Raw genomic sequence first — 17,659 nt, forward strand, 5'->3', positions numbered from 1 at the left:
AAGTTCTTTCTTATTTTGAGTCCAAATATGCCTTCCTCTAAGATGTGCCCATGGTCGGGAGCTATAGTGGTTAAGTCTAATGACAACTCTTCACATATTTGAAGATAGCTTGTCATGTCTCTACAATGTTTTCTTTCTTGAATGAACATCCTATTTGCTTCTTATAATCATTGCTATGTTTGACTGCCCTCTATTCTCCCCCCTTCTATTAGCAATGACACTAACAACATTCCCCTGCCCCAAGTAGCCCCTATGTGCTTTATGGGATGATGACTTCACCCGCCACCTTACGGGGGAGGCAGGTGCTTCAAGGCTTAACTAGTCAGCACCATCACAATCCCCTAGGTGCAGGGAGTTAAATGGGCCCAATCAAACTGAAGCCTAAGATCTCTGGTTGTGTGGGGGGAAAAGAGACAAGCTCTTCCCTACTAAACTGGGGAGCAAGTTGCCCCGGAATCCCAACAGCCATTCTTGGTCTGTGAAGGTAAAAGCCTACTAGGAATAGAGCCAAAGGTGACTTGTTGGATCAAGTTCTACCTAACTTCAGCAACACACGGCTTAAAAAAATTTTTTTTTCTTTATTGATTTCAGAGAGGAAGGAAGGGGTAGAGAGAGATAGAAACATCAATGATAAGAGAGGATCATTGATTGGCTGCCTCCTGCATGCCCCCTATTGGGGATCGAGCCCGCAACCCAGACATGTGCCCTTGGCCAGAATCGAACCTGGGACCCTTCAGTCCGCAGGCCGATGCTCTATCTACTGAGACAAACTGGCTAGGGCAATACACAGCTTTTTGATCATGCGATTCAATACATTCCCGGTGTAGCTGAGGCAACTCCAAGTTGGGTTTTTCACTCCCTGGACCAGCTGCCTGGAAGCACCAAGCATGATTTCACATTCTCCACCATTCGCTCACCTTCCTCTGCATGTGATGCCATAAAGTATTACATCCACACCAGAGCGCACCTTGGACTGACTGGCCTAGATTACCTTGTTCTGGACACTATATGCTATTTGGTAGAAAGCTGTGGAATATACAAGTGCATTCACCTTTTTGATAGCCATATCACATAGTTGGCTTAACTGAGAGAAACAGAGAAGTACATAAATCTTGGACTGAAAAAGAATTACTTCTTTCCTGTACTCTTTTATTTCTTATGTGCTTCATACTGACAGAGTATCTGAGAATCAAAATGAGTGAATGATTAAACCAATTATAGGATCTAGACAAGTCTGGTGAAGTTCCCACCTGTTGCCTCTCCCCTGCAACAGACAGAACTGCCTCAGCCTTGTTTGGGCAATACTGATGCAGAATCATACACTCTGACTGGCTGCCCACACCTGTCTGATTCTTGAGTCCCTTCTCACTAATACCCCTGATGACCAGGCTTCTGTCTGAATAGGTCCAAGTGATGAGCTTAAGACTTCTGACTGTCCATCCTACCTCTTGTTCAGTCTACCCTCCTGATAGTATAAATCCATGTCTTTCCTTATACGAGAACCCTCAAAAATCTGAAGGCAGCTATCACATCTCCTTAGAAGATTTTAATCTTCAGGTATTAATGCTGGCAGGATGGAGTAGAAATAGAACATGGAAGAAAAAGGGACAAAATTACTAATTTAAAGTATAAGAATATATGTTGATTCTTAGTTCCTCCTGATTCTAAAATATGCTATGCTAACATGTAAAAGGTAAAGTTAGACTAAATCATTAATTTGCTGATGCATACATGTTTATCAAGTACTTACTCTATGCCAGGCACTGTACTAGACTCTAGGACTAGACGATGGATAAGATACAATGGCTGGACCAAATAATAAAGTTCCTGAAACTTAGTGGAAGAACTAAGACATAAGCACAGGACTTGTATGTACTCTCCTCTAAATGCCACTCAAAGTTTGGATAAAATACTATTTCCTGGTTTGCAGGTTTCTAAGACAGTTTCTCCCAAAAGGTGACGTTTCTGAGCATTTTTTTTTTTTTTTAAACCACAGTCTTTGACATTGTTTGGCCTGATGAGATTTTGAGATAAGCTGCAATTGTAGTCAATACATGGTTCATCTGAGATTAGGAAGGAAAGAATATAACCATGTTAATTAACATGTGTCTTACTGGCTTGACTGTAAATGAAACTCAAAATAGATTTAAAGAAGTCATGGATATAGAATAAACGGAATAAAGTTTGATTTCTGTTTCAGAGTTTGTACTTCTCTTATCTTGATATAGATAAATCAGGTTTCAATAAACTCCCAGAGAGTCCTGGGGAGATGGTGATGAGAAAGACTGCAGAAGGTGTAGAAAAGAGAAGAAACTGCTCATACAAGTTATGAAAGAAGCATCCAGTCTTGCACTTTTCAGACTCTGTTTACCAAATAACTCTTAGTTCCTATAAGATATTACTTAGATATATTCTAAAAATTAACAGATAAAAGCAGAACTGTGGGACCCCTTTCACGTCCCGCGTGGTTCAGGGTTCCGGTTCAGGGTTCAGGTTCTGGGGAAGGCCACACACAAATGAAAGAAGACTAGAAAAATATTAATTTGGGAATTGGGGGCCAGGCGGAAGCCCACCTCTAGTGGAAGGACTACCCCTTGCTTTGGCCTTGCCATCCCTTTTATTCAGGTTTGGGATACACTCATTGCTCTTAGGCAGGCAATTCCAGTAACAGGCAGATTATCTTATCAGTAAGGATTTACATGATTATTTGGTGGGGAAGTTGCTTCAGCTACCATTGTCTCAATTAGATAGGGAGTGGTTGGCTCTGACTTTTCAGAGCTTCAAGGTTGACCAGCCTTCCAAGGTTCCTTGTCCACACCTTTCTAATTAGTGAGACAATGATCGGTTTCCGGCACAGAATGCTCTTGTGTCTGTTTGTGCCTGCATGTGCTTTTGTGTCGGGGAGTGGATTCCCACCTACTCTGTGTCCTGTCTTCCCATCATTCTGCAGGTCACTGACCTAGGACACTGCCATCAATTTCCAGACGAGGAAACTGAGCTCTGGAAAGAAATGAAGTCACACAACTAACAAGAAAAACCGGAACTAGAACTCGAGTTAGCTGTGTGTGTGACTGGGTGGAATACATATACTGACAATAATTTAATTTGTGACTTATCGCGTGTCACCTTCTGCCCCCTGGCCCCCTCTGCCTTGAACCATTGAGTGTTTCCAGCTGCCTGGCTACCAAGGAGGTATTGGCCTGTCCAAAGAGCAGGGGCTGGACTGAGGCCTTTGGCTGGAACTTTCTCTTGTTTTACTGTATTTTACCAAACTAGAACTATGACTATAGTCAAGGTCTCCTTACGCCCAGAATGGTGCTCTCGGCAACCTGTTTCTTAACAGAGAACAAGACAAATCTCATTACTCCCTCTCCCCACCCCCTTTAGTCTTTCTTTTCTCATCAGCGCTCCTTTCCTCATAAGACTTTTATTCCTCAGCCTTGCTTTCCTTCTCTTGATGGCAGTCACCATCTATAGACCCTGACAGTGCATACAGCATAACAGAGTCCACACTTGGTTCTAACTAGATGCCTCAGCTTCCCACAATCCCTTGGTGATGACACCTTGGCTCTGTGCATAAACACACAACCGCCTGCTTTCCTAGCTTCTAGCGGTCCCTGGAACCCTCTTTCCACCTGGTGTGTCCTGGGCAATTTCTAGTCCTAAATCGAATCAGCTCTTTGCTCCTTTTAGGCAACTCATTGATTTTTCAATGAACTTAGCTCGTCTGTTTTATTGGCACTAAAGAGGGTTGGGTTCTTAGCATCATTAACATTTTAGTTGAGGAAGAATTCCCAAACCCCCCAGGCATTAATCCAGAACGGTTAAACATCTCAAAAGTAATCTGTGCTCAAACAAAGCTTGGCCAGGTCTGCCCCCTTTTTAACTTGGATGCCAATGAGCTCCTAGCCCCAAATCTACCCAAGTTTTCTATACTGAATGGTGATAAGTAAAACACTAGAGTACAATAAAAGTTGATGTCTTTGTTGCTGCTGCTGCTACCCGCTGTTGAAGACCACTTTACCCCCAGGGATCCATATCCATCAGCAATTACCTGGCAGGCATGGAGCATCCTGGGATAGCAATTTACATCTCTGCAGACACACCAGTTGGAGGCAATACTTGAGTGGATGGGTGGATAAAATAAGGATGGCCATTTGAGCTCAAAGCCTCTGGGTGCCTTATCTCACTTTGTCCCCCACCATCCCTCTGGAGTAGGAGGACAGTCTGACCCTGCTGCTGACTATCTGGTATCATGAGTGAGCAATTTAATGGTGATGGACCCCCATTTCTCCCTCTATAAATAAAGGAGTTGGACTAGATCATTGTAAGATCTCTTCACATCCTAAAAGTCTATGATTCCATGAAGTAGCAGACAGTACCAAACAACAACAACAACAACAACAACAAAAACCAAAGGGGGAAAAATGGAAGGTCTCCCAGACCACAGAGCCTAAGAGAAAGAGAAGATGACAAAGTCACAACCTGAAAGCCAACCTGGGCACCAAGTGTATTACTTCAAACTTCAATTCTATTTCTGGGCTAAACTGATTATTTAAAAATTATAAAAGAATCATGGTTCCCAGTTACTGAACTGAAAATGACTGGACTTTGTATATAATTCTATATGCTATGATTGTGATTATGAATGATAAATTGTAACTCAAAAAAGAAAGGCTGTAAAGGAAGGCTCTATGGGATCAGAAAAGTAATTCATTTTAGTCCTACCTGGTGTGAGACATGGTCATATATTTTCAGAGTTACATAGGTAAATCCCTAAAGTACTTTCTGTTAATATAAATAATACTAATATTACCTTGCTCTTGTTTACCACCTTATATTTTTCAAAGTGCTCTCATAGGTGTTAGCGTATGTGATCATGACAATTCCATCCCTCCCCCACCCCTAGCAAGTGTGGAGAATATGCTGTAATGTGCCTAGTCAAATTCATAGAGGATGGCTGGGAACCCCTTAGAGCAGTGGTTCTCAACCTTTCTAATGCCGCGACCCTTTAATACAGTTCCTCATGTTGTGGTGACCCCCAACCATAAAATTATTTTCGTTGCTACTTCATAACTGTAATTTTGCTAATGTTAATGAATCATAATGTAAATATCTGTGTTTTCCGATGGTCTTAGGCTCTACAGCAGCGGTTCCCAACCTGTGGGTCGTGACCCACAGGTCGAGAACCGCTAGCAGGGTTGCCTAAAACCATCAGAAAACACAGATATTTACATTACGATTCATAATAGTAGCAAAATTACAGTTATGAAGTAGCAACGAAAATAATTTTATGGTTGGGGGTCACCACAACATGAGGAACTGTATTAAAGGGTCGCGGCATTAGAAAGGTTGAGAACCACTGCCTTAGAGGAATGTGCCAACTGACCTTAGGGGCAGAGATCTCAAAATGCAATGATTTCCAACCTCAGACTGGCTCCCAGTCATCTCAGAGGGATTCATGACATTCTCAAACCCAATTTCATTATCTGGTCTCTGATACATTTGTCATCTCCATCCTGACATACCAGCTCTCTCCTTTATTGTTTTTCCCTCCCCTTTTTGACTTCCTTCCCAGTGCTGCTATAAAAGTTACCTACAGAAATTCCTAAACTGTTAGGGAAATGAAGGTAATGATAGTAGCAGTACCCTACTGAGTTGAAGTATTAGAAAGACACCAAATATAACATGCTGGTTTAGACCTTTGTCTTCTACCAGGTGATTCTCCTTTTGATTAAAACGCCTGGAAAGTGCCTGCCCATCCTTCCAGCCTTAGAGCCCAAGCTCAAGCATCACCCACTCTGTGAAATTCTCATGGCTTCCGGAAGTGAGCTGACTTGTTCCTCTTGAGTCCAGAGCATACACCTCTTATAGGTTCCTTTTACATCAATTCTCCTTTGTCTATGGTGCCTTACCACCACCACCCCACCTGCCACTGGATTAGGCTCTTTGAGAGTAGGGACCACATCTGTTTCATTTCTGTATGCTCAGTGTGTAGCACCGTGTCAGGTAGAGTAGATGCTCAATGACAAATATATGTTGAATTAAACTGAGATGTACAGCATATGATAGTTTAGAAGGTACAATAAAATCAGACCCCGAGGTAATTGCTTAAAAAAGAAAGACAGCCCAGCCAGTGTGGCTCAGTGGATTGAGCATTGACTCATGCACCAGGAGGTCACAGTTGGATTTCCTGCCAGGGCACATGCCTGGATTTCAGGCTTGATCCTCAGTATGGGGCATGCAGGAAGCAGCTGATTGATGTTTCCATCTCTCTCTCCTTCTCCCTTCCTCTCTTTCTAAGAAAATCAATAAAAATATATATAAAAAAGAAAAAAGACAGGAATCACTAACCTAGTTGGCTAACTACTATACCTCAACTGGGGTATTAATAAGTTAACTTATCTTTCATGGAAATTTTCACATTTCTAAGTTACCCACACTTTGGGGATGATTTATCTTCCATTTCTCTTTATCTTAAAGATATACTAGGAACCTACCTCTTGTATTTGGCATAGACTAAGCAAATAAAATGATTTGACCTCTTGATAAGTATGAGATAAATACTGGGAGCATTTGACATGACAATTAAAAGGTTCCTGGGAAGAAGCAAATGTGTGTAAGTAAACATCTTCAAATCACTTAAATTTCACCTCTGCATATTATGGAACATAAACTCTGACTTTATGGCGTAAAATATCAGTATATTTTAAGTGTTTATATCCTAAATAGTGAGGACAAACATAAACAATGAATTAAAACATGCAGGCTAGAAATCTGTTTAGAAAAAAAATTGCTTGCATATCGCTCTTTTTGGACTCTTATCAAGTAGAGATGAGCATGTGAAGTTTGGTGTATTACCCACTGCTGCTTTTTATTTATTTTTTTATTGAAGACCTCACACCTAAAACTGGATATTAATAGGATTTGAATTAACAGATAAATAAGATAGTGATATCTATGGTCTAAATTTGATATTAACTATAAAACAATGTTAAATTATCAAAATTAGGATTAGTAACAATATAGTCCAAGGCTTTTATAAGATGGATAAAATTTGGAGTAAAAATTCTAGTATTTTAACATTAGCTTTTGTGAAGTGTTTAATATTTTAAAATAGTTTTCATAATATATGCTTTCTACTCTACTATGAGATAAAAACACTCTACCCACAGCACAATTTATTATTACAAAATAAATGAATGCTTAAAAGACAGTGTGTCAATTGAAAGAAAGCAGGTTTCCAAGCCAAGTTAAACAAAATATTTTCTCTTTGACAAGCTGCTTACATTTAAATGAAAACAGGGCAAATCTGGTCAATAATATGGATTGCATATAATAAAAAGGACCTTAGATCATGTTAATACAAGGATCAGAAGGCAGTAACTTCAATTAAAACCACCCAATTATTTAGCAAACTTTCAGATACAGCAAATAAATTAATCTGTTTTAAATGAAAGTGCTCAGATAAGTAGCTTGTTGACCTATGAGTAAGTCTCACTAGCAGCAATCACAGCAAAGCAAGAATCTGCTGAAGCAAGGCAAAGCCCCCAGATCAAACAAATGGTATCAGTAATCAAAAAGCATTTGCAATACATACTTCCTTGGCTAGTAGCAGGGGGTTCTGAGCAAACGCCCTTGTATTTTGATACATAGTGTATAAGGGGCGAACACATTTCTCTTAATCATGAACAACGGGGGTATTTTGCTTTTAACCACAGGATATTTTCATTTCTAAACTATCTTGTGAAAAAGGCCAGTCGTTCACTTAAAATCCTATATTACCCACTTATGTTTAACTTGTATTGGGATTTAAGAATGCCTCTTTATTGAGACGAGCAATATGTCATCATTTTGTTCAGCTAACAGGCCTGACAGACCCTGTCTCCTTGAGTTAAAGAACAGCAGATCTCTATTTCGTACATTGGTGGCAAAAGCTGGCAGAATAAATGAGAATTAGCCAATTGGTAGTAAAGGTTTTTAATCCTAAAGATGTAGACTCACCTTTTACCTTAGTCTTAATTATTCTACTTGCCCAGATGGTGGTATTTTCAACAAAAGTGACCTCTATATATTGCAACAATTTATTTGCCATTCTTATGTATTTTTAACAAATAACATCACTATTCACTCTCTCTCTTATGTTTTTGATTCCTTTTACTACTTATCATCTTCTTTATTTGAAACAGATTTTTAACAGATAATCTTGGTCTTACAACAATATCTTGCTTGCATTTTATTCAAATAATTCTTAAAAACAGCTTAAAAAGCCGTTTGGAATAACATCAAGCTTGCCATCAATCAAACGAAAAAATTCCGCTGGCGGTTGTATAAACATCAGATCAAGTCTGATGTCTTCAAGGATTTCAGAGTGAACCATAAAAAACTCCATTAACTTCTGACAAAGAATGCAAATTAATCACAACATGGGGTGAAATGAAATTAAAGGCTCTTTTCTAATCAATGACAAGGCAGGATGAAATATTTGTTACTCTCTCTGCACCCAGACTGCCTAGGATGTTTGCACTTCCTTTGCAAAGCCCCAAATGTAAGGTGTGAGTACAGATTCACCCACAGTCGCTGCTTAGCCCTCCCATCACCCCCCCAGAGCTATCTGCTTACAAGTCGTGGAGATTCACAAAACACACTAATCATCTGAATCTCAGGTGCATCCAATTTGTTATTCACACTCTCCCATGCCAGTGAAAAGCCTGGCGCAGACAGATGCACCAGGAACCCTAAATGACAGTTTGGCCTCCGGAAGTATGATCACTACAGCAAAATCTAGTACAGCCTCCAGGTGAAATGTCTGGAGCTCCATATGGAGCAGGGAAAATTAACAACAAGATGAAAATCACTGCAGCAGCGGGGAGTCGGAATTTTTGAAAAAAAAATTTAAAGATGAAGAAAGAGAAGTAATAAATTAATGGGGTGTGAAAACATTCAAAGCTTTACAATACCAGGGGCACTATTTGCTCAGATTTTTTTTTTTCCTTTTTTTAACTTCAGGTCATTTTGATGTAATTTATTAACCAAGATCAGGAAATATCGCCAAAAGAAGAACAACATTTTTATACATGCAAAAGTACTTTAAATACAATTGTATCTGTATTATCTTACTTTCCTGTGGCATCTTGCTTACCAAATTTCCAAATGCCAGAGCTGGCACATCCCCTGAGAAGTCTCCTTAATGGATTTACTATCATCCTAATGCAGGGAACTACTGTAAAGTTTGAATAAGGGATGATGATTTTTAGCATGCAATCTTTTTTATTTCTCCTAAATTATGGTGTCATTAAACAAACCATTGCCCACCATCATGTTTTTTAAGTCAACTGAATTCGGATCTACATGATTAACTATACACAGCTCCAGTCCTTGTCCAGACCTGCACATCTTACCAGATTACTATTAAAGCTAAATTGTTCAAGAAATTGAGATACTCTCTGTTTGCAAGATGCTTTAAACACAATTTTTCATTGTCCTATTGCAGAATAAGCTTCCCAGACACCCAGAACTGAATGGTACTGGGGTCAGTTGGAGCTCTGGGGCCCTCTGATCCTCCTGTCACTCTGCTAAACACATTGTAAGAAAGCAAAAGAGCTCTAGGGAATAATCTTGTCATTGCTTACGATGGCACACCCCTCCCATGTTCAGCACTTTTCATCTACACAAGAGGCCTCTCTAGGGCAGAGAAGACAAACCAAGAGAAGTGAAAGGCTTGGTTGGGCTGAGGCGAAGGGCAGTGGTACAAATAGCCAACCAAGTTCAGAGTACACAGAGCCAGTCATTCCGTCTGTTGCCTGCAAATCCTAGTGCCAACTGTACCCATTCATCACTGAGGCAATGGGTGTTGCCTTTCTGAGCCTGTCTGCTCTCCTGGAGTCAGGAAGTAATGGTCCCTGCAGGGTGGATACACAGCCAGTCAGATAACAGAAAGTGTCTGGACTCCATGTGGAAAGGTGCTAGATGAATCTAAGACATCACCATTCCTAGTATAAGCTACAGTAATAAGACTGCATTTTTAGTGGCTCTTTGCCCTTTTTTTCTATAGCATCCTGCACTGTATGCCAATGAGGCTATGAAACTTTAAGGCCTAAAGGAAACGAAAATGGATAGTATTTTCAAATACCAAATAAAAACCCAACCCACAAAACAATGAAATTCATATAAAATGATTATTTTAACAAAAATACAGTCCTTTAACCTTTATGTTGGTCCCACTGACTCTCCTAGACATCTTCCCAGCACCCCTCCCTTGGCTGCATCCCCACTGGGTCTACACGGTGTTGCCCGCTGGTGTCACGTCACCAGCAGGAAGAGGCGCTGCTAATGACGCTGTCAGCGGCACTGACCCTGGGCTGGGGGAAGGAAGAGTCTGAAGTAGCTCTCCTCCCCACTTTCACCTCTGCTCAGTGGATACTGGGCGCCAGTGTGGCTGGCAGGTTGCTGAGCACATCCTTTTGCAACCTTCAGATTGACGATGAGAAGTTGTTTGTGCTACAGCCCAACGTCAAGGCCAGTGGGGTGGCCCTTTGTACTTTTCTAGGTGGTTTTATATCCATCTCATTTGATCTGCAGACTTCCTTTAATCAGATAGGAAAGGGGTGACAAATGGGAGGCAGTCCCCAGCTCGATAAATAGAATGCTGCTTTGACTCTATGGCTGCTTTGGAAAGAAGTGAGTTTCCTATCTCTGGGGGTATTCAAGCACAGTGTGGATGTTTGCTTTGCAGGTATTGTAGAGAGGTTTGATTCAATGATGTCTAAGATCCCTTCCAATCCTGAGACTACTCCATTTGGGATCCAACGGCACCAAACCACCTGCAGCTCCATAGTGAGAAACCAGCCATTCTGCTTGCCCCATTTATGAGGGGAGGCTATCTCAGAGTGGTTGAGGGTTCCAATGAGGTAATACGGGCTAAAGAGAAGGTATTATTGAATAATCCAGTCTCCGTGATGCTATAAAAATAAACACTTTTCTTCAAGTGCTGTGAGGGCAAAAGAGAGGGGGCACAAAAGAAATTTATCAAGTACTTTTTCCCAAAGCCTGTAAAATAAATACCAACTCTTATCAAAAGTCATTATTGATTCTAGCAACAAAGCACACAAACTTCTGTTGAAAAATCTGGGAAATAGGCCTGATGGTATCAAAGCTGCTTCTAGTATTTGAAGCAAAAGTCCCAATTTGGTGGCAATATTCTACTGTGATTCAAGTCCCCTTCCCTCATTCTCCCCCTCCCCCCACACTGTGGCATAAAGGTTATTGCTAACTAAGGAGTTCAGCACATTAGAATTTTCCAACTTCCACTTGACTGATCAAGTAAACATATACTTACTTAGACATTCAGGAAAACAGTATTGCAAGGGTATACAGCCTCCTCCCAACTCTGACCAGAGCCTTCAAACGCTTCATTGGTCACATGCAATGGCAACCCGTTTCTGAGACCTATCACCCAGTCTCACCGATTAATTACCCGAGACATTTGGTATCTCAAGAGTAGAGCTACATTCTCAGTCTTTGGCATATTTATTAGATTACTTACAAGTTTTCTACTACAACTTGTCTGAGATAGTGTATATGACCTCTTGTCTTGATTTAGTACAACATTTTAGGGGATTTCACAAATTGGCCCAACAGTGAATTGTTTAAAAATGAGTGACACAATAAGAAGCTTACCGAGATAAATATTCTAATGAGCTATAAATCCTGAAAATGTGGTTTTAATTTGATGGGCTACCTAGAGCTAAGCAGCTAGCTATATACACTACAGTCTCACTAAATGCGAGCATGTATGCCAACAATTGTGACATTTCAGACTTTCTCTTTAAGGAAAAGATTATGTTTAAACAAAGAAGCCTATAAATGTGAAAAGTGAGACTAACGTTCTTGAACCTAACAGCTTCTCTTCGACTTCTCTAATGGCTTTAACTGTAAAAGAAAAAGAATACAAAACAGACATTTCAGCAAGTGAAGGGTCTTTAAATGTTACATGGGTACCAGGAGAATTTGCTTAAAACCACTTAAAAAGATGGTAGAGAGAATGAATCCCATCCTATTATTCAATAACCATGTTTGTGATGCATCTGCATAATCTAACCATGCATAAATTAGTATGTGTAATACAACACTTATTTGCATAATAATAGCAAGTTAATAGATGCTTAAAGAGCAGAGACCAACACCACCTTTAAATCAGACATGCCTCCAGGCACTTTGGCCTGTACAGACCAAGATGCCAGAAAAACAGTGAGCGGCAACCAGAGGAAAGCAGTCAAACCATTCATTTTTCATCCCTCTAGACATTTCACTTATTTCTCCACATACACTGGGGAATCATTTTCAAACCACAAAATAGCTTTATATTTTAAGTGCTAGCACTCATCTTTAATAAAAATCTTAAAGAAATTTAAAGGTTATCACCAGCAATGGTAATATAGTGGATAGTTTGTTTTCTTAGACATGTGAATAGGAAAGGACATAATTTTTAAAAATATGTTCAAAATCATACCCACATAAAATTGGGGGTCCACCTATTTGCTTAACAAAAATGAGGACCTATTTAGATATTTTTACCTTTCATCTCAATTCTTTAATTCAAATAATTTTAATGACTCCAAAAGCTCAAGAAAAGGCTGTGCCTTTCCCCAACCTCAATATAAGCATGTGGTCCTGGGTTAGGATAAGGGAAAACATCACCAATGTCACACAAAGGAAGAGCACGATGATAGCTTTCAACCTTTAACAAAGAAAAAAAATCTGGAGTTTTAAAAAAATCAAAAATCAATAGAGACTTCTAAATGACTCCTTTAAGATATCACTTTTCAATTTAACAGGACAGATTTATTTGTATGTGGCTCCAATGTTCACAATTGCTCCCCGCACCTTCATACATAGGAATGAATGTCACAGTGGCAAACGGCAGTAATGAACAATCTTACCTGAGGATATGGAAACCTCCCAAGAGCAAGCTGGGAAAGGAAATAATATTTGTCTAGTTATAAATTTGCATGCAGGGCAGATCTCCTTAAGACAGACAAGTGTTAAATTTCAGAATTGCATCTAGCAAATATAAAAAGCTCAAAACCGCAAAAGCATGAACTAAATTATTATTGTAATTACATTGAATTATATTTAGAATGAACATTTTCAATGGACAATGTTACATCCCCAATAAAATACTCAAACTTTAACAACAAAACATTATCCTTACTGGATGAAAGAAGGTTTACAGATTAGCCAAACAACATGTATGCATAACGCATAGTCACAGACAACAGTATGATGATGGCCAGAGGGAATGGGGTGGGGGGCGGCTGGGGCAAGGCAGAAAGGGGAGCAGGAGCTAGGTAGAGGTGGGCAAAGGGGGGAAATGGGGACATCTGTAATAGCATCAACAACAAAAATAAAGTTAAAAAATAATCAGCATGTGAATAAAAACTGGATGCAGAGTAATATCTTATTAAGTTAGCAAAGTGTTTATTTTAATGAGCATTTTAAATGGCATAAAATTATCCTTATGTGGTTTCTCTTAGGAATATTCTTAGCTATATGGGCATTATTCATATTTATATGTGTGTGACAGTTTCTTCTAAACAGAGATACAAAACTATAGAAGGAAACTATGGGTTTTCTTCTTGTAAAAGGGAAACACCTAATTGTTCCTACCCCGCAGCTCTTAGAGTTTTAATTGCAAGTATACAGATAGGAAGGGTTGTAGGAAATGGGAAAGTAAATATGAAATAGAAAATTTTGCCATTATTTTAATTTATTTGTTAGTTTTTTCATCCATTTTCTATCCATAGTTAGAAGAGCTACTTCTAGTGGGAAAATGGCCAGTTGAGATTGAAGTCGGAACTACTGGTCTAAGTCTAACACTGTGAAAGTGAATCCTTAGAGCCTCCACAATTTTGCTTGATTTGTAAACTGCTCTGTGTTTATAGACCAGTCACTTAATTTTGATCTTTGGATCCTCACCTATAAAAACAAAGTGACTGGACTAGGATTGATATAAAGTAACAAGATAAAATTTACCGAAGATATCATAACTTATTTTTAAAAAATATTGGCAACATTTTGCATAATGTGGCCCATTCTCAGGCCTAAAATCCTTTATATGTATTTGTAACTACTAAGTAGAGTTGCTACATCAGGGAACTTGGAAGCTGGAATGGATCTAAGAAAGTATCAATCCATTTTACAGATTAGAATCCCAGAGTCCCATTGAAGAAGTCTGCACACAGTTTTCCAGAAGCCAAGGAACTGACCCCCAAACCTGAAACTTAACCCAGTGTTCTTTCCCGTGTACACTGTTTTTTTAGATCTTGATAAATCATACATTTATTTCAAAGACAATGACAGTGCTAAACATTTTTAAGCTCCTCCTTTTGGAATCATGTTTAGAATCTTTTCGAATAACAGGAGAACACTTACCTCATTTTATTAGAATTGCATCTAACAAAATTGGATGATCAAAAAGCTGAGGGGTATAATTTTAAGCCCAATTACAATTACTGCTGTGTGTTTCTAGACCAGTCACTTAATTTGGGTCTTATATAGGTTTCAGGTATACAATTCTATAATACATCATTTGTATATTGTATTTTGTGTTCACCACCCCAAGTCAAGTCAAATCTTCTTCTATCACCATTTACCCCCCTTTTACCTTTTTCTACCTCCTCCCAGCTCCCTTTCCCTCTGGTAATCAGTATCTGTGTCTGAGTTGCATGTGTGTGTGTGTGTGTGTGTGTGTGTGTGTGTGTTTTAATGTTTTTATTGATTTTAGAGAGAGGAAAGGGGAGGGAGAGAGAGATAAAAACATCGATGAGAGACAATCATTGATTGGCTGCCTCCTGCACACCCCCCACTGGGGATTGAGTCTGCAACCTGAGCATGTGCCCTGACCAGGAATCGAACTGTGACCTCCTGGTTCACAGGTCGATGCTCAACCACTGAGACCGAGCCATGCCAGCTGGGCTGTGTCTGAGTTTTTTTGTTTTTTTTCTTTGCTTAATCTCTTCACCTTTTTCACCCAGGCCCCCAACTCCTCAGGCCCTCTGAAAGCTGTCAGTCTGTTCTCTTTATCTATGAGTCTATTTCTATTTTGTTTGTTAGATTCTACATATAAGTGAAATCATATGGTACTTTTTCTGAATGGATTATTCCATTTAATATAATACTCTCCAGGTCCATCCATGCTGTTGCAAAAAGGAAGATTTCCTTTTTTTTTTTTTTTTTTAACAGCCAAGTAGTATTCCATTGTGTAAAGGTACCACAGCTTTTTTTAATTCTCTCATCTACTGATGGGCACTTGGGCTGCTTCCAAATCTTGGCTATTGTAAATAGTGCTGCAATGAACATAGTGTGCACCCAACTCCATTTTCAAAGAATATTTTGTTCCTTACTAAGGATAGACACAAAGGTACTGAGATTAATTTTCAAAGCTCTAAAACCAGTTTGAGCAACAATACTGTTATAGGAACAAACCATATAGCTATGTAAGGTGACTGCTTTGAAAGGGCCAACACTCATTTGGATGTGTGTGTGTGTGTGTGTGTGTGTGTGTGTGTGTATACACACACACACACACACACACACACACAAACACTAGGGGCCCAGTGCACAAATCTGTGCACCTTGAAAGGAACTGTGGGCCACGAGGCTGCAGTGGGCACAGGGCCCATCCTCTGTGCCCCTGCCCGGCCCCTGATCCCCTGCCAGCAGCCTCACTCCCACTGCCACCACTCCCATGTGCTGATGGTGCCAGCCCCGCTCGCACCCGCTGACGGTGCAGCGTCAGTATGGGATGTGAGTGGGGCTGGCACCGTTAGCGGGTGCAAGTGGCGGCTGCTGCCCTGATCACCCCTCAGGAGCAGGGGGAAGTGGAGAAGCCCTCAGGGGTGATTGGGGCCAGCAGCTGCTGCTCACACCCACTGACAGCGCGGAGCAATCGGGGCTGGTGCCAGGCACCAGGCACCGGCAGCGGGTGCGAGTGGTGGCTCTAGCACTGGCAACGGGTGTGAGCGCTGGGTGGGACCATGGCATGCGGGAGCAAAGGATTTTCAGTAACTGCCAGAGACTCGCCCCAATGACAGCAACTGGTGCCCTGCCTTGGTCTGGAGCCCCTGCTCACCTGCTCCACCATCAGGCCACAGCCGACACCCGCCATGTTCCATGTTCTGCCACCTGCTGCTGACACCCGCCATGTTCCACGCGTGCCCCCTGGTGGTCAGCACACATTATAGCGACCAGTTGTCAGTTGTTCTGTGGTTCGGTCTATTTCCATATTAACCTTTTATTATATAGGATATGGAATACCTGATACACTTCATTATCTTGTACTCATTTCTTGTATATTCAGAGTTCATTGACTTTCAAGATATAAAGTTATAATATTTTTTTATTTGCTGGATATCATTAATCCCTTAAAGTATACATAACAAAAACATCACAAGATGGGGTGAAGGAAAGAGAAAGTGAATGTTAACTAAACTCCTTTTGTGTGATTATGTTTATACTGTTACTAGAGGCTCGGTGCACGAAATCCATGCATGGGGGCGGGGGAGGTTCCCCTGAGCCCAGCCTGGACCCTCTTCAATCCGGGACCCGTCAGGGGGATGTCCGACTGCCGGTTTCGATCCGATCCTATGGATCGGGCTGAAACCGGCAGTCGGACATCCCTCTCACAATCTGGGAAAAATGGCTCCTAACTGCTCACCTACCTGCCTGCCTGATTGCCCCTAACTGCCCCCCCTGCCAGCCTGATCACCCCTGCCTCTGCCTGACAGCCTGATCGCTCCTAACTTCCCCCCGCTGGCCTGGTCGCCCCCAACTCCCCCCGCCCCGCCAACCTGGTCGCCCCCAACTGCCCTCCCTGCCGGCCTGGTTGCCCCTCACTGCCCCCTCCTGCCAGCCAGGTTGCCCCTCACTGTCCCCTCTGCAGGCCTGGTAGCCCCTCACTGCCCCCCCTGCCAGCCTGGTTGCTCCTAACTGCCCCCCCCCACCAGCCTGGTCACCCCTTACTGCCCCCCTGCCAGCCTAGTTGCCTCTAACTGCCCCCCTGCCAGCCTGGTCGCCCCCAACTGCCCCCCCGCTGGCCTGGTCACCCCACGCAGCCTGCTGGTCAGTTGTTTGGTTGTCCCTCGCTAACCCCCCTGCCGGCCTGGTAGCCCCATGCAGCCTGCTGGTCAGTTGTTTGGTTGTCCCTTGTTAACCCCCCTGCCGGCCTGGTCGCCCCATGCAGCCTGCTGTTCAGTTGTTACTGTGAGGGCGTCATGAACCAATTTGCATATTACCCTTTTATTAGTATAGGTTACTTAGGAAGGGGAGGCACTCAGTTCTCCACTGTTCCCACTCCACCCCCATCTAATGGAGGTCATTGATTTGCTTTATTTTGTAAAGACAGTGTTTCTGGCTAACGAGAGTGTGCCCATCAATTCAGGAGGAGTCACTGTGTTCTATTGCGGTGGTGATGGGTGGAGTAGGCATTTGAACCATTCTGTACTGAAATGACAGCAGTGACAGCTTTTAATGTCTTACATTTACTCTGTAAGACACCACCATGCAGGAGAACACAGACAATTCAGTGTAGGCTGGTCAGCTGGGAGCCTCTGGGCCCTAGTGGGCTTGGGAACAGGCGGCAGTGCTTGAACTAGTGAAC

The 17,659-nt window shown here is 41.5% G+C and overlaps 1 protein-coding gene across 4 annotated transcripts in view; it reads right to left on the reverse strand.

Moving 5' to 3' along the window:
* Nucleotides 1-17,659, reverse strand: part of MAP2K5 (mitogen-activated protein kinase kinase 5) — a 289,315-nt gene that overhangs the window by 85,777 nt on the left and 185,879 nt on the right. For 3 of the 4 annotated variants that reach the window (XM_080670938.1, XM_080670940.1, XM_080670941.1), the window contains exon 17: nt 12,942-12,971. The exons of the other annotated variant lie outside the window; for it this stretch is intronic. In XM_080670938.1, the coding sequence (XP_080527064.1) occupies nt 12,942-12,971 (30 nt within the window). The remainder of the gene's footprint in view (nt 1-12,941; nt 12,972-17,659) is intronic. 4 annotated transcript variants of the gene reach the window in all.

This window comes from Plecotus auritus (genome assembly GCF_963455305.1).
Source record: "Plecotus auritus genome assembly, chromosome: 1".
Lineage (NCBI taxonomy): Eukaryota > Metazoa > Chordata > Mammalia > Chiroptera > Vespertilionidae > Plecotus > Plecotus auritus.